Here is a 23,683-nt window from a genome sequence, read left to right as displayed (position 1 = left end):
AAAGAAGAATGACTGGAAAATAGAAATTGTGATGTCAAATTCTTTAGTAGAAATTTGCATGGGTGTACATGTATATTTATACTAAGTCTCTATTTTAAGTAGGTTGTCATGTTTTGAGGGGATGAGAAAAAAAATCCTTGCAAAGTAACCTTTCTCAAAGAACACAGCTTAGATAGAAGTTAAATAAGTCACATGCATGAAATAGTAATAAGACAAGAAATAGAGCCAGGCACAGTGGCACATGCTTTTAATCTCAGCACTGGGGAGGCAGAGGCAGAGGCAGAGGCAGAGGCAGAGGCAGAGGCAGAGGCAGAGGCAGAGGCAGAGGCAGAGGCAGAGGCAGAGGCAGAGGCAGAGGCAGAGGCAGAGGCAGAGGCAGAGGCAGAGGCAGAGGCAGAGGCAGAGGCAGAGGCAGAGAGGCAGAGGCAGAGGCAGAGAGGCAGAGGCAGAGAGGCAGAGGCAGAGAGGCAGAGGCAGAGAGGCAGAGGCAGAGAGGCAGAGGCTGAGACAGGTAAATCTCTGTGAGTTCAAGGCCAGCCAGAGCTACATAGTGAGGCAACCCTGTCTCAAAAGTGAGGAGGGGCCGGGCGTGGTGGCCGCACGCCTTTAATCCCAGCACTTGGGAGGCAGAGGCAGGCAGATTTCTGAGTTTGAGGCCAGCCTGGTCTACAAACTGAGTTCCAGGACAGCCAGGGCTATACAGAGAAACCCTGTCTCGAAAAACCAAAAAAAAGTGGGGAGGGGAGGGGGCTGGAGGGGAGAAGATAAATGAATGAATGAATAAATATATAAATAAATAAATAAATAGAGTTGTTGATTTTTTTTTTCAGATAAAAAGTGGCATTAAAATCTCTAAAGATGGGTCTTTCACTGTGGACTGAGCATAAAACCATGAATGACATGACTGAGATGTGAACTGTGTTTTTAAGGATGAATTAGTCAGTTTTGAGCTAAAATTTGGGGTGAGTTGTTCTCTATCACAGCAGGCTAGGCTGGTGTTAATAATTACTGATAAGTGACTAAGTTATTAAAACACATGTCAAAGGTTATTTTATTTAACTAGTAACTAAATAATACAGATATTCAAAGATATTAGATAAAAGTAGACATTTCATGTGTATGGACTTATGCAGTTGCTAAGCAACAAGAATACATCTCAGGGGACTATATATATTTGGTTGTGACAGTTCTCTGTCACATAGGAATATGTTGAACCAGCACACAAATGTCAAAACTACACAGAAATAAGAAAATATTAAGGAGCCAATCAAATGGTTGCTGAGTAAAGTCTTGTTTAGATGGTAAACTCAGAGTAAATTACCATGGACCTCTGAGTGACTGAAGCAGTAGGGGAGGAGACCACATTTGAAGACTAGAAAAATAGAATGGGTACTATTAAAGTTTTCTAAGAAAAGCCGTCAGAGGTTGGTTTGGATGGGAATCATAGCAGTATAACTGAGTGTAGATGCAAGTGTCAGACTCCAGGGAGCCTTAGCTTACTGTGGACCCCCTGAGTGAACCACGAGGAGCTGGGATCAATGCAAAAAGCAAGAGGAATTTATTGTTCCAGTTCACTGGGGTCGTCCCAGACCTGAAGGAGAGGTGGCAACCACCAGCACCGGTTCGTCAAGTTTTTATATGGTTTCCAGGAGCCGAATAGAGCATCAGCAACTAGGCACAATATGATTGGTAGAACAGTGCGCCCTTTAAAGGGATTGGTCTTTAGAGAATGAGGTGATAAGGACTTCCCTTGTCTGAAGGTGGGCAACAGTCAGTCCTGCGGAATGTGTCCCCACCTGCAGGTCGGTCCCTGCCCTGGGGTCTGAGAAATGTTAATTAGTCTCTCCCTTCCAGAGGGGTAACTGTTTCATGACTTTCCCAAAATTCCTAATCTGACATTTTTACAAGGATGTGGTAAACACAGGGCATTCAATAGATACAGAAAAGGAGTCAGCTGAGGCCAAATTGTGTGCATTTACTTAAATTCCTTGGTGATATTTGTAAACATTTGCTTAGCTCCTTCCAGTATCTGCTTTGTTCTTACTCCATAAATCACAGGATTAAGCATAGGCGGGATGACCACATAGAGGTTGGCCAGCAGGATATGGACATAGCGTGGGATGTGTTTCCCACCAAACCTGTAGGCAAAGACAGAGAAGAGGGCTGGGATATAGAACAGCAGGATGACACAGACGTGGGATCCACAAGTGCTTAGGGCTTTGGACCGGGCTTCTTGGGAAGAGAGGCGGAATACCGCTCAGAGGATGTGAACATAGGAAACAGCGATGAGGATGATGTCCAGGCCTGTAGAGAGAAGAGCAGCTGTCAGCCCATACCAGACATTAATGGAAATGTCAGAACAGGACAGCCGGGCGATACCCATATGCTCACAAAATGTGTGCTCAATGACATTGATTCGGCAGTAGTGCAGCCGCTTTAGGAGAAAGATACATGGGAGCATGATTATAAAACTGCGTGTCAGGATAGCAGCAGCCATCTTTCCCATGACCTGCCTTGTTAGGATGGTGGTGTAGCGCAGAGGAGAGCATATTGCCACATAGCAGTCAAAAGCCATGGCCAGCAGGACAGCAGAGTCAGCCACGAAGAGGAAGTGAATGAAGAACATCTGCGTCAGGCAGCCGTCAAAGGAGATGTGGCTAGAACCTAGCCAGAAGTTGGCCAGGGTCTTGGGCATGGTGGAGGTAGAGAGCAGGACATCAGCACTGGCCAGCATAGACAGGAATATGTACATAGGCTCATGGAGGCTTGACTGGGAAAGGATGACACAGACGAGAACGCTATTGCCTACCAGGGCAGCTATGTACATAATACAGAAGGGGATGGACAGCCACATTTGTAGGTGCTCCAGCCCAGGGATGCCGGTGAGGAGGCAGCCTGTCACGCGAGTGTCAGAGCTGTTCACAGCAGCCACACCGGAAGCAGGTAAGAAAGCCATGACTTTGCGCAGAGCCTGTGTCAAAGAAGGAAAACATACTCAGACTTTGACCACACTCATCAGAGTGTAAGCAAGCTTGTAAACAGACACAGACCTGCTCATGCGCACCGACCCTCCAACAACTATGCACCTAAGCACATGTTCCATACCCCAAACCACCTGGATTCTGCTGCCCAAAGTGCCCTATTGCAGGCCTTTCTCACAGATCAGCCCTGCATGTTCATTCAGGAACTCTATGCAGCTGTCAGTCATTCAGGAAGCTCCTGAGTTAAGGCATGCTGAATGGGTTCTAAACGACATCAACAGCTAAACACAGAAAGCAATCTCTAGAGCTGCAGACATACCAGAGGTAGACATAGCACATCAACTTTTAAATGGATGATAAAAAACAAACAAACAAACAAAAGCCATTAAAAAGCCTGAGAGATAGCTCAGGAGTTAAGCACACTACTTGCTTTTGTAGAGGGCCGGGGCTTGATTTCCATGCATATGATGGTTTACAACCATTCATAACTCCATTTCCAGCTCATTACAACTTCGTCTGGCCTCTGCTGGCACTTGCATGCATTTTATACATACATGCAACAAACATACATACAAAATAAACTTTTAAAAAATTAAAAGAACATCCTTCATGTTTTTATTGACTGAGAAGCTTCATTATTTTGAAAAAAAATTTATGTGTGATGAAAAACAACCTTGTCTGAATGGCGGTGGCACATGCTTTTCATCTCAGTACACTGGAGGTAGAGGCAAGCAGATCTCTGAGTTCAAGGTCAGCTTGGCCTACCAAATGAGTTCCAAGACAGCCCAGGGATTCACAGAGAAACCCTGTCTTGATAAAACAAAAGGAGAAAAAAAAAGTTCCTATATAAACTGGGATTCTAAACATTGAGTTGTATTTTTAATTTTAATTTAATTTTATTATATGTATATGTAAATGTGCCCGAGTATACTTCTGTGAACTATGTGAGCACCTGTTGTCCATGGAGAAGAGGGTGTCAGGTCCCCCAAGGAATGGAGTTACAGATGGTTGTACCCATGGGAGTGCTGGGTATCCATCCTATATATAGACACTAAACCCAGACACTATTGTGGATGCCAAGAAGTGCTTCCTGACAGGAACCTGATATAGCTGTCTCCTGAGAGGCTCTGCCAGTTCCTGACCAATACAGAGGCGGATGTTCATAGCCAACCATTGGACTGAGCATGGGGTCCCCAATGGAGGAGCTAGAGAAAGGACACAAGGAGCTGAAGGGGGTTGCAGCCCCATAGGAGGAACAACAATATGAACCAACCAGATCTCCCAGAGCTCCCAGGGACTAAACCACCAACGGAATAGTACACATGGAGGGACCCATGGCTCCAGCTGCCAATGTAGTAGAGGATTCCCTTGTAGGGCATCAATGGGAGGAGAGGCCCTTGGTCCTGTGAAGGCTCGATGCCCCAGTGTAGGGGAGTGGCAGGACTGGAAGGCAGGAGTGGGTGGGTGGATGGAGGAACACCCTCATAGAAGCAGGGGGAGGGAGGATGGGTTAGGGGGTTGACAGGGATGGGAACAGGAAAGGGGATAACATTTGAAATGTAAATAAAGAAAATATCTAAGAGAGAGAGAGAGAGAGAGAATTGGGAAAAGCAGTCAGTGCTTACAACTGTTAAGATGTCTCTCCAGTTTCCAGGGATTTTTGGTTTTGTTTTGTTTTTTAATGCGGATGATGGCTAGGGATCAAACCCCATTCCTTACATTAGTTAGCAGAGGAAGCCCTTTACCAACCGAGCTTCCTCCCCAGCTCCCATTTTCCAGATTTTTAAGATGAGTATTTCTACCTTGTTGGCATATTTTAAATTAACTTTTATCAGGTGGTGGCTCACACCTTTAATCCCAGCACTAACCTACCTCCTCCTGCCCTTCCCCAAAACCCCACCTTTATCTGTGTTGCCCTCAAAGCATCTGGTATGTCCCAGGGGGCAATGTGGTGCTACTGCCCAGTGCAGGAAGGGAGGCATATTGTCTTCTTCTACAGTATGATCCCCAGACTCCTGGCATTAGCATCGTAAGGGAACTTGTGAATTCTTTGGCCTGAATAGAAAGAAACCTGCTGACCTAGAAAATAGGGGCTTACCGGATGGATAGCAAGCTGTGCTCTGGTGATGCTGACTCAGTCCAAGTTTGTGACCCCGGAATGTAAAGACTGTGCTTTTTCCTTATGCAGTCTAGATGCCCTCACTTCTCTGGGCATCACTAACTTTTCACTCTTCATTGATTTCAGCTGTATCAGCCCTGAGCATGCTCAGACTTCAGTTGAGTGTAATGGCTTCAGTCTCAGCTTGGAGAGGCAGGGTACAAAGAAAAGGCCATCTATAGTCATTATCTTAACTATGTATTCGGTTCCTTGAATACTCCTCAGTCCTCTTTAAATTATTTGAAGTCAATGGTCTGAATCTCGCTTCTCTCTCCGTTGTTTTTATAATATGTGTCTGTGTGAGTGCATGCCGTGTGTGTACACATGCACCAGAAGGCCAAAAGAGTGTTGGATCACTAAGACTGGAGTCACAGTTGGTTGAAATGCCTGAAATGGATGCCTTCAGGTCCTGTGAAAGAAAAGAACACACTCTTAATTGCTGAGCCATTTCTTCGGCCCCACCCCACAACCTTTTACATGTAGTCATTACCTGTGTAGGCACACACACTCTTACTAGTTTCTCCTTTCAAACTTGTCAACCAGTGCATCTGCTCTCCTCCTCCTCTGTAACACTCCGTGTCTTCTGGTTCCTCCATGCTCAGTGTCTTACTTAGGAAAGTCTAGACCTCTTATGCTGAAACACTTTTCTCATCCCAGAGTGACTGAATTAGGTAGTCTGCTATGCCCCTGTATTCAGTCTCTCCCCACCTTCTGCCACTCCTCCTCCCTTCTTTTCTTTCCTCTAAATCCACTGGTCAGTTTTCAGCTGTCCTTTATGGTATGCTCCCGAGTCAGAACTGTGTCTTCTTGATTGATTCCTGCCTTAGAATTGCTATGTATGTTATGTTGAGGGGGAGGATGCGAGAAGAGGTGCATTTCCCTTCTCTCAGCCAAATTCACAGTGAGAGTGCCCGTGGATCCCACAGAACTAACTGACAGATTGATGATTGCAGTCTGTTCTGTTCTATTCTCTGCTTCATGCCATTTGAGCTCGCTCTTACCACAGTGTACTGGTCATCTTCCTCACTGTAGATGCCCACCTTGTGGGTGACCTCAGCACTCGTACCAACATTCTTCTCCACCTTGATGCTGCCTCTTCCCGCTGAACTACAGCTCCAGAGAGTCCCAAGCTCCCTGCATCTCCCTCTCTAGCCCAGTGATCTCTGCACTCTGCTTCAGGAACCCACTGACCCACACCTCACACTACCCAGCAAGTCCAGCAACCCCACCTTAAATGTACATCAAGCAATCCTTTCTTTCCAACCCCTCTATGTGCCCAACACTTTCATGTACAGATTCCTCCTTCAGTAATATCGAAACCTCCTCTTTCATACCGTGTGTCTCCTTTACTCAAATATTTCACTTAAAGTAGAAGCGGAACAGAGATAGATTCCTCAGAGTTAAATAAGTAGACAACTGGTCTTATCGTCTTTCTCTGAGCGCTTGGCCAGCCTGAGATCCAAAGAAACCAATGTTCCCGACTTCACACTTTCCCAAGGCACCAATGATTCCCCAGTCTGGCTTCTTGTCTGTTTCCTCTTGTAGAGTGTAGATTCCCATTTCATAACTGCTTATATCTCATCTATTACAAAGGTAGGCAGTTACTGGGATTTCTCTGACATCCTCATTTTCCTTGTTGATTTCTGAACCAATGTTTGTTGGTCCTAAAGCTTTCCCCTCTCTTTTCTAAGTGAGCTCTTTTAGTAGAAGTTTAGATGAATGGGCACAGCCTGACTTATTTTGTTTTCTCTGTGTCCTGCTCAATAATAATAATAATAATAATAATAATAATAATAATAATTGTATATGACTATGTTGACACAAATGCCACAGTGCACATGTGGAGGTCAGAAGACAACTTGCAGGAGTTGGTTCTCTCCTTCCACCATGTGGGCCCTGACGATTAGCTCAGGTCTTTAGGCTTGACTGCAGTCACCCTTCTCCACTTCACCATCACACCACCCCTCCTCCATCGTTTAGTTTTCTTTCAGCTGGAATAGATTTTTTTTTTCCTTCTACTTCTACTATTCCATCCTTCACAGGACCAGCCTGGTATCCACCTTAGTGTGTGTCCTCTCTGAACGGGCCACAGCACCTTGCCCTCTCCCTCTGCTCTTCCTCCATGTCTAATGGTAGAACCTATATGATGTTTATGAGCTTCTAAGGGTCAGCTACCCACCTGTCTCTCCATCCTCACTTGAAATGTGACCCTGAAACTACTCTCCACACTCCCTCTCAGGAAAATACCGCTCACTCCAGCTACCTTTCACCATACCCTCCGTCCCTCTTTGAACACCACCACTTCTGCTAGGTATTTTCGCCCTTTCCTCTGTTTTGTCTTCCCGCCACCCGAGAAACCTCTTCAAGACTTACCTCCCACTGTGGCACCTTCTGATTCGGTTTCCCTGTTCCACACTTCATCTGTAGCTCAGGCTTCTTAAATATATGAGTATAGTCTCTGGCTTACTTACTCACACAGTGTTTATCCTCTCCTGTCCTTTGGGGGAAGTAATTCTCCTGGTTCTGTGTATCCCTCTGTTCCTCAGCGTCAGCTGCCTCTCCCAGCATTGCAGCCATCCCACTCATCAGAGACAGAAAAAGCACAGGTGTAGCTTTGGCATGGAGCCAAGTGGAACAGAGTGCTTTTGATAAACAGGCCAAACATACTATGTGAAGGACCTACGATGTCACCTAAAGTTTTTAGCAAACTTTTGAAGGTACAAATTCAGTACCCATTCAAATCTTTTTCTCTCTGTCTCTCTGTCTCTCTGTCTCTGTCTCTGTCTCTCTCTCTCTCTCTCACACACACACAGCTGTTATACAAACAACTAAAACTCTCACCTGAGTACCTCTGTTTTAATCCTTGTGCTTAAATTCCGTGTTAGAACACCATCCAAATAAATGCTAACTTCACTTCCTACTGATTGATCCTGAAATCCTTTCCTGTCAATACTCTCATCTTCACCTGAGTGGAGACCCTTGTCCTCCTGCCACCAACTCTCCACTTCACTGCTCTCTTCCCCATACTTTCCTCAGGGACCCGAGGAATCCCTTACACTTACATGGTGTGTACTGATTGTATGCGCCACGGTCTTAGGACAAAGCTTTGGGCTTGTTTGTGAGGGCTTGCCAGATAAGATTGAGGCTAGAGGACCCACCATATCTGGCAGATCAGACATAAAAAGGAAGATGAGCTGAGTTCCAGAGTTCATATCTCTCTGTGTCCTGACTGTAGATGCAATGTGACCTGCTGCCACCATATACTGGAGCCAGAATAAACCCTTCTTTCCTTAAGTTGCTTTGGTTTGGTGTTTTATTGTATTAGCCAGACAACAACTAATGCAGTGTTTTAAGCAAACAATAGGGAGGGTTGTTTTGTTCATTTAAATATTTGACAATTTTTTTTTTTTTTTGAAACAGGCTTCATGTAGCCCAGGCTGGCTGGAAGTCATCTATATAGTTGAGGATGATCTTAAATTTTTGATCTATTCTCCTGCCTCCACCTTTGAAGTGGACGATTACAGAGGTATGACAGCATCCCTGGTTAATGAGGTACTAAGGATTGCACTTGGGGCCTTGTGTGTGCTATCGACTGATAGGCATTGCTAGTCCCTGCTGTTATTTTTAGTGTCATTATGTTTTCTGGTATGAGTTTTCCTTTCCTTATGATCAAAAGTCAAAGCAAATTTCTCATTATATGCGGGAGTGGTTCACTCTTCACTCTCTTATCTCTATCAGTCACTGCTTAGTTATAGAGGAGGGCCTGTCTGCAGAAGTTCCCTCTCAGGTGTGCACCGCCCCCTTTGGACGGGCATTGACAGCACTCTCTGGGTGCTCCATTAGCGCCACCTACTGACCAGTTGGTGCCAGTTGCTGCTGGGTTCTTCCCATCCTTCCGAATTCCCAAGTGATTTTTGAGGGAATTCTTACATAATTTCCCTAATATTGGCTCTCTAGTATTGGACACTGCTGCTTCCCTGATGAATGCTTAGATCTTTAGCATAGTGTGCTGTGCAAAGAAAGTGTTTTTACATTTGTCCTGACATGGAATAAGTTTTACTTCATCAGAAGTTTGGGATGCTGGGCTATGAGCAGGGCTTCGAGGATGAGTTTATGGATACTGAGAGAATTATCAGACGTTAGAAGTATGGAGACATTGCTGACAATCCTGGGAGGAATAAGCCTCAAAAAATAAAAACTTTGAGGAAGGGAAATGTGGGGAAGAAGGGAAGAAAGCCTCCTAATCTTCCTTTTTTCTTCATTTCACACCTATGACAAGGTAGGGCACAGGGAGGGCATTCCACTTATTTGGATTTCAGTGCATCTTTTCCAGGATTAATAGTCAGATGTGGGAAACTATGCAATTTCCTTCTTTCTTTCTTTCTTTCTTTCTTTCTTTCTTTCTTTCTTTCTTTCTACTTTTTAGAACTGTATACAGTATATTTTCCCATATTCTTCCCTTTCCTCCCACCTCTCACTTCATGTCTTTTTCTTTTAAATAAATAAATAAATAAATAAATAAATAAATAAATGCCACTAAAACCATAGGGTCCTATTTATGTTGGCCGTCTACTCCTGAGCATGGCCTGCCGTGGAGTGTTGTTGATACCCACAGCATCTCTTCATTGAGGAACACTGCTTTCCATCTCCTGAAAGCTAGAAGTTGTAAATAATGGTTTCTTGGATGGGAGTGGGACTCACACTCACTTTGCCTCATTTGTACTAGCATTTTTGTCTCTCTTGACCTTGTGCAGGTCTTGTGTGTGCTGACACAGTCTCCGTGAGTTTGTTTGGGCATTTTGTGGAATGTTGTGGAAACATTCACATCCAGGCTGAGAGTTTTGAGGTCTCTCATTTTCTGCATGTTGTCCAGTTGTGAGTCTCCCCTGATAGTCACCATCTGCTGAAGAAGCTTCCGGGATGAGGGCTGTGTGTTGCACTGATCTAAGTGTTTAGTGATTTGTTCATAGGAGTCATTTCATTGTTATGTTCATTTAGTAGAATAATAGTAGTAGGTTTTCCTCTAGTGCTATTCTCAGGTTCTTAGCCTTGTTAGTTATATCAGGTACGGATTTTATCTCATGGAGAAGACCTCAGACCTAATGAAAAAGTAGTTACTTAGCCCTATAACATGTGAGTCACTATTGTACCAGTGGGCATGTCTTGCAGGAAATTTGTTGTTACTGCTTGCAGTGATGGTAGCTGGGTGAGATTGATTATTCTCTTCCTCCCACAAAATCCAGCTATACCACTCTTAGGCATACATCGAAAAGACTCAATATCATACCAAAGAGATACTTTCTCATCCATGTTCACTGCTGCTTTTTTCTTAATGGCCAGAGTTTGTAAACAGCCAATACGTCCATCAACGGATGAATAATGAAAATGTGGTACAGTTACACAACGGAATATTATTCAACTGCTAAGAGAAATAGAATTATGAAATCTGCAGGTAAATGAATAGAGCTAGAAACATCTAAATGATAACAATGACCATCCTGAATGATCTAACCTAGACCCAGAAAGACAAACATGTTTTCTCTTATACATAGATGTTAGCTTTCATGCTATCTATCTATCTATCTATCTATCTATCTATCTATCTATCTATGTGTGTTTCATTTAGAATACCCACAGAGGGGAAGGAGGTTAGATCAACAAGTCTAACAAGGATATAGTGTATGTGTATAATATACATATATACACATATTAATATACATATATTATATATATTAATTATAGTATTACAAAGGGACACTTGAAGAAGAGGACTGAAGGGGGTGACAGATGGGAGGGTGGTGTATTTAGAGAAGGAAACAGGGAGAGACAACTAACACTAAGGTCCTTTTGAAAAGTATAGAAACCTACTACTGTAAAAGCTTCCTAAAAAGTATACATATAAAACAGAATTTTAAATGGAGCCACTATAATGCAGAAAACAACCCCCAATTAGAGCTCTGCAATTTGATTTACTTTTAATTCAATAGTGAACATGTGCCTTTAGTATAGAATACATTTATGGTAAAATTGAAAAGGTGAATATTAAAAACCCTGTAGAACAATTTAACCTAAATCGCCAATGTTTTCTATTTCCATAAAACTCAACTCTGCAATTCTTTTCCTTTTAAAGATGTTTATGTGTAGATAGATATGTCTGTGTGTGAGTGTGTATGTGAACATGTTTCTGTACACAGCGACTTGGTTGAGTGTCTTTTATCACTCTCTGCCTACTTCTTTGAGGCTGGGTCTCCCCCTGAATCTGAGGCTTGCATTTTCTCAGCTTGGCTAGAATCCAACAAGCAGCCATAATCCTCCTGTATCTGTTCCCCTTGGAGCTGGGGTGACCAGCGTGTTCAGGCTACTTGGCTTGCTATGTGGATGCTGTGATCTGAACTCTGGTCTTTCTGCTTGAGTAATAAATATTCCTAACCTCTGACCCCTCCGCTCTATGACTCTTGTTAGCTGCTGTCCCTGCACCCATTCCCCAGCCTCCATGTTTACCTTTCTCCTTTATTCCCTGCAGCCACAGACATAAATAAATGTAATAAAATGTTATCATACTCCAAGGATGCTGCCAAGCTTAGAAATTGGAGTGATGGTGGTAAATGATGTGACCAAGGGAGATTAAAAAACAACAACAACAACAACAACAACAACAACAACAACAACAACAACAACAACAAAACAGATCCCAGAAAGAGCCTGGTTGCATCTCTGAAGCTCAGGTGCAGCTCAGATTGAGTTGGGTTTCAAGAGGATGAGACACAGGTTGGTATATGCTTGTCTTCCAGCTTTCAGGTTGACTTGTAGGGTTTCTGAGTCCCAAGGTGACCACACTCCTCCTAAGCTGGTTTGAGGCTGCCCATATGATGATGACTTGACTGAAAAAAAGGTAGTTTTTTTTTTTTTTCATTGATCCTGGCATTTTTCTTTTTTAAAGATTTATTTATTTATTATATGTAAGTACACTATAGCTGTCTTCAGACACTCCAGAAGAGGGCATCAGATCTTGTTATGGATGGTTTTGAGCCACCATATGAGTGCTGGAATTTGAACTCAGGACCTTCAGAAGAGCAGTCAGTGCTCTTAACCGCTGAGCCATCTCTCCAGCCTGACATTTTTTCTCTTAATTTTGGTAGTTAATCAAAGATTCAACCTAGAAGTCAGCTTCAAAATGTTGTATTAAAGAAAGTATTTTTTTTTCTTTTTTGGTTTTTTTGAGACAGGGTTTCTCTGTGTAGCCCTGGCTGTCCTAGAACTCACTCTGTAGACCAGGCTGGCCTCGAACTCAGAAATCCATCTGCCTCTGCCTCCCAAGTGCTGGGAGTAAAGGCGTGGGCCACCACCACCCGGCTTAAAGAAAGTTTTAACTAGCTTAAAAACTAGGATCTCCTTATTCTAACTTGTTCTGAGGTTTTGATGCCATCAAAAGTTAAGTGTTTAAGAGTTGGTAAACAAATATTATCCTTTCCCCCTTTTCTATCTTATAACCCCACAGAACTATGGCCACATCATGTGTGAGAAGGTAGGCACAGAAAAGCACGTGGCACATAGAACCCTGAAGGTTGGAGTGTTGAGAGTGGAGAGGGCACTTGTTGGTATGAAATTCTCCCGAGACTTTCTTCTCTCAGGACACGATCTGTCCTGGAAGAGCTGAGACTGCAGCGGGGACCCAGCCTTTGGGATCTCAGGTCCTCAGCAGCCATACCCTTGGGATAGGTGTCTGTGCAATCCCCAATCCACTTGTGAGCTTCGGACGTATGGTCCCTCAGGGGCTTGCAAGCTCAGTGTGGGCCTCTCTGAAGGTCTAGGGCAAAAGAATAAGAGGACTTCATCCAAATAGTGCTATTTCTCTTTGTCCTTCAGCCTCCTCAAGGGCCTGAGGTTTGGGAGGTGTTGGGTTTGGACCAGGCAGGTAAGATTGGCAAGGCAAAGTTGGAGTGAAGGTCTGGAGGCGAAGCAGTGAGAGGAAGACAAGTTAGAGACATAAGGATGGGCTTTGTCTAGTTCTTGTAAGTAAGTTTTTGAGGCTGAGGGTCAGATTATAAGGTGTCAGAAAATGGATTGACTACGGATAAATGGAATAGAGAAACAATGAGGCTGGGTAGAGAGTTTGGGTCCAGAAGGATGGACTCTGACCCTAGCTCTGAGGATTTTTACCCATTCTGAGGATGTCTAATATCCATACATATGTTTGGTATGATGAAAGTATTGCATAAGTTTACTATTTATGAAAATTTAAAATTTTATCTTTTGTATGTAGGAGAGGGGGAAAGGAGAGAGAGAGAGAGAGAGAAAGAGGAGGAGGAGGAGGAGGAAGAAGAGGAGGCAGAGGAGGAGGAGGAGGAGGAGGAGGAGGAGGAGGAGGAGGAGGAGGAGGAGGAGGATGTGGTAGTGGATGGTGTGTGTGAGGTGTGTGTGTTTCAGGTGCCAGAGCATGCATATGGAGGCCAATGGATCACTTGTGGGGTCAGTTCTTTCCTTCCACCTTACGTGGGGATATTGGGGACTGAACTCACGTGGCAGGTGTCTTTACCCACTGAACCACTCACCTGCCCCAAGCTTTTCTATTTATTAAGAGCTTATTAGCTCCCCACTTCTATGGAAAAACACATTTGGGGGATATCAAATCATGTGTTCTATATTACACAAGCAGGACACATAGATCAAATTCATATCCAGCTTATCTCTAAAAGTTATTTTTTTAATGGTCACTTATTTTACTTTATTTATTAGATTCGCACTCTATATTTTAGGCTGGTCTGGAACTCACTGTTTGATCCAGTCTGGCCTTAAACTCAAGGAGACTTCCAAGGACTCAGATTACAGGACATAGCTTGTCTGTATTTGGTTTTCTCTGTACGAGACTGTGACTGTAACTTTTGTGAGTCCACATGTATTGGGCACATTTGTCCTTGTAATGTGCATTTCTACTCCCTTCTGTATTCACACATTCATTTTAGCCATCCACTAATTATAATGGAGCTTAAGAATGGATGGGGGTTGGTAGGAAATGGTCAATGGGTTCTGTGTCAGCAAATGTCAGTGTAGTGTTATCAGTGTTTTATAGCAATTGAACTTTAAGTACGACAATAAGGCTGTGAATGTGGAAACATCTCAACCTTTAAGCAAGATAGAAGACTAAAATCAATGAACAGAGCAGTGCTGAGCGCTGCTGTATACTAGTGGGACACTTTGTGGAGTTCTGGGTGTTAAGACACTTTTGGGGAAAACTGTCAGCTAAACTAAAAAGAAGGGGATGAGCAAAGGTAATCTGTCCTAAAAGTGTCTTATGTTGTTGGTGAGAATCTCTTGGGACCTGTCAATAAAATGACAGTTATGACCTAACCTATATCTTTAATGAAAATTTCATGTTTTTGTGGGGCTTGGTACATACTGGCTTCTAATTTGCATGGGCTTATTTTGCTTTCCATAGAAAGTAACACAGACTTAACATATAAAAATTTATTGCCAGAGACACTTAGACTATGAGAATATTCATCTTTATTTGGCTTAATTAATGACATTCAGTTTATAAAAGCTCTTGGGAGGCACTGTTGTATGGGCATTGAGGATATTATTGAAAATGAACAAAATTGACATGTTTTTGTCCTTACAGAGGTTATAGTCTAGCCTGAAAAAGAAATGTTAAATACGTAATACAAGTATTAAGAATTTTATAGTAGAAGAAATATAGTTTTCTAAGCTAGAGAAATCTGGAAACTGTTTCCAGAGATGTATTCTTTAAGTGCATGGAGTGGACTAGACTTGCCTGAGGTTGCAGTGATGAGAGGAACATAGCTTTGCTGGAAGCACAGGGGCTGGGTGAGTACTTGAAAGGGTGGGGGAGGGATATGTGTTCAGACTCACTAGGAATGGGCAGGTATGAACATATACCTCGCTGTGTTTGAAAAGCCTCTGCTTCCACTTCCTTTTATCAGTTTTGGTGAGTTTTGAGTTGTAATGCTCCAGACTCTGTCTGGCTCTGGAATTGGATTACAGTATGACACTTCAGTCACAGGATGAAGAAAGACATATACAACTTAAAAAAAAAAAGATCTATCTATCTATTTATCTATCTATCTATCTATCTATCTATCTATCTATTTATTTTACATAAGTACACTGTAGCTGCCTTTAGACACTCCAGAAGAGGGAGTCAGATCTCATTAGGGATGGTTGTGAGCCACCACGTGGTTGTTGGAATTTGAACTCAGGACCTTCGGAAGAGCAGTCAGTGCTCTTAACCACTGAGCCATCTCTCCAGCCCTTAAAAAAACTTATTCTTTACATAAGTTACATCCCGAATGCAGTTTCCCCTACCTCTACACCTCCCAGTTTCATACCCTATCTCTCTCCTCTCCACCAAATCCACACCTCCTCCAATTCCTTAAAAAGCAAAGCAAAGCAAAGCAAAGCAAAGCAAAGCAAAGCAAAGCAAAGCAAAGCAAAGCAAAGCAAAGCAAAGCAAAGCAAAGCAAAGCAAAGCAAAGCAGGCCTTCCAGGGATATCAACCAAACATAGCATAACAAATTAAAATAAGACTAGGCACAAATTGTCATATCAAGGCTGGGTGAGGTGACCAAGTAGGAAGAAAATGGTCCCAAGTACAGGCAAGAGTCAGAGGTAGCCTCCAGTGCCACAGTTGGAGTCCTGCAAGAACACCAAGCTAGTAACCATAACATACATGCAGAGGGCCTAACTCAGACCCACACATACTGTCTGTGTTGCTTCAGTCTCTGTGAGGCCCCATGAGCCTGATTAGTTGATTCTGTGTTCTCATGGTGTGTTCTCAACCTCTCTAGCTCATAGAATCTACGAAGAAAGTCTTTTAAAGAAAAGATTCTATATGGTCACAGACATCTACAGTTAATGAATAGATGTCAAAAAATTTGGGGAGATTTTCTTGGAGGATAATAATGAAACAGGAAACGTGGCTGCATGGATGGTACATCACTGGGGACAGTTAGTTCAAATAATTACATGACAAAGGAAGATTCACAAAGGTTGGTTAGGTGGCTGATAGGCAAAGATGCTTGCTTAACAAGCCTGTGACCTGAGTTGGATCCCTGAAACCCATAGAAGGAGAGAACAAACTCCATAAAGTTGCCTTCTGACCTCCACTTGGGTGCAGTGGTCTGCCTACACACAGTAACCACAATTAAATTCTAGGAAATGCCTGTAAGTGATATGACTTACATTTTCATTAAGGAGTGTTCCCTTCAATGGTTTACAGGCCCCTTTTCTCTGTGTAATGGTTACATACTAATTTCCTTAAGATATTTTTAAGTTGCTCTATTGTGTGTGTGTGTGTGTGTGTGTGTGTGTGTGTGTGTGTGTGTGTAGTTTGCAGGAGTCAGTTTCTCCTCCCACTCTTTGGATCCCAGGCATCAAACTTAAGTTACTGATCTTGAAGGCAAGGGCCTTTACCTGCCAATACTTCTCACTGACCTCAAAAGTGCTTTCTCTGATTTCCATTTTGCTAAGCTTTATTTTATCATATTTAAATTTATCCAAAATATGCCTATTTATCCTTTTATTTTATCTGTTCTCCATTATTTTGTGTGTTTCACATGTCAGCAACATATAATTGGATTTTATTTGGAAAACCTTTACTGAGTGTGCAGATTTTAAAATTGAAAATTTGTTCAGACAATGTTGTAGTCGTTAGTGGTATGTTTATTATACTGTTGGCAGGTTTTGCATTTTTTAGTTTGCTATGTGTTCTTTACACTATGCAATCCTCTGCCTATTGCTATTCTGATAATACGTATTTTCTGTTTTCCATAAAATTACCGGCTGTGTAGTGAATTTTGCTTGTGAACATAGAGGTTTTGGAAAAGGCTTGGTGTTTGATTTCGACTATGAGACTTATTGTTCAATTATTGTGTAGTCTTTGGAAGAGAGTGTGTTGCTCTCTGGGTTAGTTTCTACATCTGCAAAATATGGATAATATTATGATGTGTCTTGTAGGTTTTGTTTGTTTCTTAAAGAGAGGGCCTCATATATCCCAGACTGGCCTCAAATTTGCTATTTAGCTCGGGATGAATTTAACTTCTGATCTTCCCTAGTGCTGGGATTACAGGCATGTGGTGGCACCAGGACGTGGGGGGAGGGTGATAAATCTTCTTTCTATAGGCAAAGCAGGCACTATACCATCCAAGCCAGGCCCCAATCTTCTTAGATGACGTTTAGGAAAGTTACAAAAGTGGTTTCATGCTAAGATTTTTCAATTGTCGAATGCTGAAAATTCTCAAAACAAATCTGAGTATTGGGGGGGCGGGGCGGGTATTGCTTCAACTCAGCATTTAGAATAAAAAAATTCTGTGTTCACCCACTAGAGGTCCTTCCAGCATTATATTTAGAAAATACAAAGACTCAGTCTTCTCCAACTCTTAAGCGTTTTCTCCTTCATCCTTAAGGTAGATTGGAGGCTCAGCTTCATATCTACTTCACGAGGCGGCATCAGGCAGTCCTGTCTCAGAGAGCTTGTTTCTGCAGGTTCCAAGGAGGACAGTGACCGAAACTGGGGTGGGTTGGTGTTTTGACAGATCTGGGTTCCGCTTAGGACTGTTCCTTTTACATCTTAAAATCTCTTGTGAATCCTTGCCATTTCACAAGATCTGCATGTACCACCAGGTAAAGGGTGACCCCATGAAAGAATACTGGTCATGGAATCTAGTGATTTGGCTCCTTGGCCAGAGGGATGACTTGAGTTTCTCAAAACAAAACAAAAGAAAAAGAAACAAATCCTTCCCCCCACCTCCCCCAAACAAGGTATAACTGTGTATCCTTGGCTGTCCTGGAACTCTGTAGACCAGACTGGCCTCAAAATTACAGATTATCTGCCTGCCTTCGCCTTCAGAGTGCTGGGGTCAACGGAATGCGCCACCACCATCTGGAGACAAAATTCATTTTTAACGAAGGGTTTCTAAATGAGATAACACATTAGACATGTTGGAGTAAAGTAGGCATCCAAAATTGTTAAATTACTTCATGTTCCCGATAGTGGGACATTCTCTTTAGTGTAATCCTATTCCTGAAGGCAGTTAGAATACTTTTCCCTATACATATCCATGCAGTGATGAATTATATAGACTCAGGGAAAACATGGTCATTTAAATAGGATTAGCATTTTATAAACTGGACAAGTTATTTCTCTTGATTTGGTTTCTATTGAAATGTGGGAATTAACACCAGGGGTCTGATAGCTCTTTGTTAAAGTCATGACCATGACTCTCTTTGGGGTGGAGGGGAATTTGTTTGTTTATTTATTTACTTTGTATGTGAGTGTTTTGCCTGAATGTATATATGTGTATTTATTATGTGTGTGCCTGTTGCCTGCTTAGATCAGGATGTGGGACTGGATTTAGCAGGTGACTGTGAGCCACCATATCCACAAAATAAGTGTCAGAAATCGAACATAAGTCCCCTGGAAGAGAGGCCAGTGCTCTTAACCACTGAGCCATCTCTCCTGCCCATGAGTATTGCTCTTAATGGTAATCGGATTTTCTTTTTCAAATATAGAAAACAGAACTGCTCCCAAAGAGTTTGTGGAGAAAGAGTGAGTGCACAATTGCTCATGCTCACCATACACGCTTGATTTTAGGACAGAAGAACTAATTATTCTTCAGATCTCAATGGTTATGCACAACGTGAGTAGCTACAACACTGGCCCCTTCACTCTCTCGGGCATCCCTGGACTTGAGCAGTACCATGTCTGGATCAGTATCCCTTTCTGCTTTATCTATCTCGTGGCCATCCTGGGCAACAGCATCCTTCTCTACCTTATTGCAGTGGAACACAGTCTTCATTCCCCCATGTTCTTCTTCCTTTCCATGTTGGCCATGACTGACCTCATATTGTCTACCACCTGTGTCCCCAAGACCCTTAGCATCTTTTGGTTTGGTCCTCAGGAAATCAGTTTTCCTGGATGTCTGACTCAGTTATTCTTTTTACACTACAGCTTTGTCTTGGACTCAGCTATCTTATTGGCCATGGCATTTGACCGCTATGTGGCCATCTGTTCACCCTTGAGGTATACCACTATTCTCACACCCAAAACCATTGTCAAAATTGCTGTGGGAATCTCTTTCCGAAGTTTCTGTGTTTTTGTGCCATGTGTTTTCCTTGTGAATCGCCTACCCTTCTGCAGGACACACATCATTGCCCATACCTACTGTGAACACATTGGTGTTGCCCGGCTGGCATGTGCAGATATCTCCATCAACATCTGGTATGGGTTTTGTGTCCCCATCATGACAGTGATTATAGATGTGATCCTCATAGCCATCTCCTACACTCTCATTTTATGTGCTGTTTTTCGCCTTCCCTCCCGAGATGCACGCCAGAAGGCCCTGAGCACCTGCGGTTCCCATGTCTGTGTCATCCTCATGTTCTATATACCAGCCTTCTTCTCCATCCTTGCTCATCGCTTTGGGCGAAATGTCCCCCGCACTTTTCATATTATGTTTGCCAACCTGTATGTAATCATCCCACCTGCACTCAACCCTATTGTCTATGGAGTGAAGACCAAGCAGATCCGGGACAAAGCCATTCTTCTGCTCTTCCCCAAATGATCTCAGTGACTGAAGTCTTGGATCTTGGGCCATTTCATAAAGTATAGTAGGTAAAAGGCTGAACCAGCAACCACTGACCTCCAGGAGACGACACATGGAGCTATTGGGGTTTTGCTTTCTTAGTTATTTTATGCAGAAGCCTCCTCAACCATTTTAGTTTTAGGAAAAGAAGCTCAGAGTTTAGAAGATAAAGGTATTTATCTCGCTTCTGAAAATAAACAACTTATCTTAAGGAGAATCTTTCAATTCTTTTTGGCTGTGCTAAGGTAATAAAGACTCATTGATAACAATGGAAGTTGCTGTTCTGTTTTCACTTAAAATATTTGTGACAAATCAGTTATTTTTTTACACACACCTTAATTCTGTATTTATGCATCATAGTAAGGTAGAAAATTTACTGCTGATCCTATAGATTTCTATATTAAGAAAATTAAATTTGTTCATTTGTGTGTGCATACATGTATATGTGTGTGTGTGTGTATATCAATACGGACACGTGCATGACACAGTTTTCATGTGGAGGCCAGAGGACAACTTGTAGGGAAGGTAGTCCTCTATTTCCACTATGTAGGTTCTGAGGATCAAAGGTAGGTTTTCTACCTTGGGGACAATGACCTTTACTTGCTGAGACATCATGATGTCACAAGTTTCTAGAGTTTGTTTGTTTGTTTTTAAAGATTTATTTATTTATTTAAATGCACGTGAGTACACTGCTGCTCTCTTCAGACACATCAGAAGAGGGAATCAGATCCTATTATAGATAGTTGTGAGCCACCATGTGGTTGGTGAAAATTGAACTCAGGACCTCTGGAAAAGCAGTCAGTTCCCTTAACTGCTGAGCCGTCTCTCCAGCTAAAGTTTCTAGAATTTTAATATGGTTGTTATTATTTATTTCTAAACAACATTAGTTATGTGTCCTGATAACTACCAGGTGCATAGACAATGTTTATCAAGTAATTTCATAGAAAATCTTAATGAAATCATTAATCAGTATTGCAAATGTTTTTCTTAGGAGAGGATTAGAAATACACACACACACACACACACACACACACACACACACACACACATTTTATGTGCCTAGCCATCAAAAATAGTAACAAGGTCTCAAATTAAACAAATTGCTCAATACAATACATGTAATTGAATTTATTGGAGATTTTATTTTAAGACATTTTACTTCATTTGAACTCCTCCAAGACAAAGAAAGAACAGGGCCAACTGCCTGTCAGGGTGCCACTCCTTGATCCTGCTAAAAGAATTCTATTCATGCATAAAATAATAGGTTTTTTGATGTCATTTAACTGGAGGCAAATGCCAGGTGACATATTTTGAAGATGTGAGTTACACATATAGAGTAGGGTATTGAAGCATATGCATATTTTAGTCCAGTGAAAACCATTTAGACATACCAGGACCTTGTTTATATTGGCTGGGGATGTAATGACAAAAGAATAAGAAAGAGCGTTGTTTATTTTATGAAGAGATAGAGAAGTTAAGGAGAAGAATTACAAATGTCCGAGTCTTAAGCCTACCTTGCTATTCATACAAAATAATGACCCAAGGAAAAGTGACTGGTAATATATTTTTTAAAAAAATCTCCATGTTTGACTGACATTTAAATAATTATCCTGTAATATTAGATATGGAAAAAAGACACTTTAAAATGTAGTTATTGGCAATATTGTGTGTCTAATCAGAAGGAGACTAAATTAAAGTAAAAACTGTGCTGGGGAGTTGGCTCAACAGCTAACATCACAAGTGTGACGACCAGCGTTTTGATCCCCACAACCAATGCAAATGTTGGGTATGTGTGTGAAAGTGTAATTCTAGCTTCATGGAGATGGGATCTCCAGAAAAAGCTGGCTAGTGATACTAGCCATATCTGTGAGCTCTGTGTTTGACTGCGAGATCCTGCCTCAACTGTTAAAGTGCAAAGAGTTGATAATTCCTGATATCAACTTTAGAGATGGCTCGGTGGTTAAGAGCACTAACTGTTCTTCAGGACGTTATGAATTCAATTCCCAGCAACCACACTTAAAGCTTACAAGCATCTGTAATGGGATCTGCTTCTAGGGACAGGTGACATTTTTTGGGGGGTTGAGGTTTGCTTGTACATGTATTGTGATAAGTATGTGGAATAAAGGCTACACCTGTATGCTTGTCTGTCATACCGCCTAGGTTTCCAACTCAAGACCTCACTCACCAGGTAGAGAATTTGGGATCTCCCTGTAATAATAATGACATCAGAATAAACTTCTGTCTAGAATTTTTCTTATCTATTTGGCAAAATGGCACACACACACACACACACACACACACACAGGAATGGGATCTAATAAATCTTAAAAAAACAGAGAGGTTTTAAGATTTATTTATTTTATTTATATGAGTACACTGCAGCTGTCTTCAGACACTCAGAAGAGGGCATAGGATCCCATTACAGATGGTTATAAGCCACCATGTGGTTGCTGGGAATTGAACTCAGGACCTCTGGAAGAACAGTCAGTGCTCTTACCCGCTAAGCCATCTCTCCAGCCCTAGAAATTCTTCTTCTTCTTCTTGTTTTTACTATCTTTTTATTTTATTTTATTTTATTTTATTTTTTTATTAGATATTTTCTTCATTTACATTTCAAATGCTATCCCGAAAGTCCCCTATACCCCTGCCCTGCTCCCCAACCCACCCACTCCCACTTCCTGGCTCTGGCATTCCCCTGTACTGGGGCATATGATCTTCACAAGACCAAGGTCCTCTCCTACCATTGATGGCTGCCTAGGCCACCCTCTGCTACATATGCAACTAGAGACACAGTTCTGGGGGTGGGGTACTGGTTAGTTTATACTGTTGATCCTCCTATAGGGTTGCTGACCCCTTTAGCTCCTTGGGGATTTTCTCCTTCTTTAGGGGCCCTGTGTTCCATCCAATAGATAACTGTGAGCATCCACTTCTGTATTTGCCAGGTACTGGCATAGCCTCATAAGAGACAGCTATATCTGGGTTCAGTCAGCAGAATCTTGCTGGTGTGTGCAATGGTGTCTGGGTTTGGTGGTTGTATATGGGATGGATCCCTGGGTGGGGCAGTCTCTGGATGGTCCTTTCTTCCATCTCAGCTCCAAATTTTGTCGTTGTAACTCCTTCCATGGGTATTTTGTTCTCCATTCTAGGAAGGAACGATGTATCCACCCTTTGTTCTTCCTTCTTCTTGAGTTTCATGTGTTTTGCAAATTGTATCTTGGGTAGCCTACCTTTTTGGGGTAATATCCACTTATCAGTAAGTGCATATCATGTGTGTGCCTTTGTGATTGGGTTACCTTACTCAGGATGATATCTTCCACATCCATCCATTTGCCTAAGAATTTCATAAATTCATTCTTTTTAATAGCTGAGTAGTAGTAGTACTCTATTGTGTAAATGTACCACATTTCCTGTATCCATTCCTCTGTTGAGGGACATCTGAGCTCTTTCCAGCTTCTGGCTATTATAAATAAGGCTGCTATGAACATAGTGGAGCATGTGTCCTTATTACAAGTTGGAACATCTTCTGGGTATATGTCCAGGAGAGATATTGCTGGGTCTTCTGGTAGTACTATGTTCAATTTTCTGAGGAACCGCCAGACTGATTTCCAGAGTGGTTGTACAAGCTTGCAATTCCACCAACAATGGAGGAGTGTTCCTCTTTCTCCACATCCTTGCCAGCATCTGTTGTCACCTGAATTTTTTATCTTAGACATTCTGACTGGTGTGAGGTGGAATCTCAGAGTTGTTTTGATTTGTTCCACTATGTTCATAGCAGCTGAATTTATAATGGCCAGAAGCTGGAAAGAACCCAGATGTCCCTCAACATAGGAATGGATACAGAAAATGTGATACATTTACACAATGGAGTACTACTCAGCTATTAAAAACAATGAATTCATGAAATTCTTAAACAAATGGATGGATCTGGAGGATATCATTGTAAG

At 42.2% G+C, this 23,683-nt stretch overlaps 1 protein-coding gene and 1 pseudogene across 1 annotated transcript; one reads left to right on the top strand and one right to left on the bottom strand.

The window, feature by feature from the left end:
* On the bottom strand, positions 1,979 to 2,956 carry Olfr650-ps1 (olfactory receptor 650, pseudogene 1; annotated as a pseudogene).
* Olfr649 (olfactory receptor 649) lies at positions 18,780 to 19,718 on the top strand. The gene has a single exon (NM_147055.1). It carries the CDS (start codon positions 18,780 to 18,782, stop codon positions 19,716 to 19,718), a length of 939 nt encoding a protein of 312 aa, NP_667266.1.
* Positions 19,719 to 23,683: the final 3,965 nt, after the last annotated feature.

The sequence above is a fragment of the Mus musculus genome, chromosome 7 (genome assembly GCF_000001635.26).
Source record: "Mus musculus strain C57BL/6J chromosome 7, GRCm38.p6 C57BL/6J".
NCBI classification, from domain to species: Eukaryota; Metazoa; Chordata; class Mammalia; order Rodentia; family Muridae; genus Mus; species Mus musculus.
The sequence above is the reverse complement of the archived record's forward strand: the minus strand, read 5'-3'. Positions and strand labels throughout refer to the sequence as shown.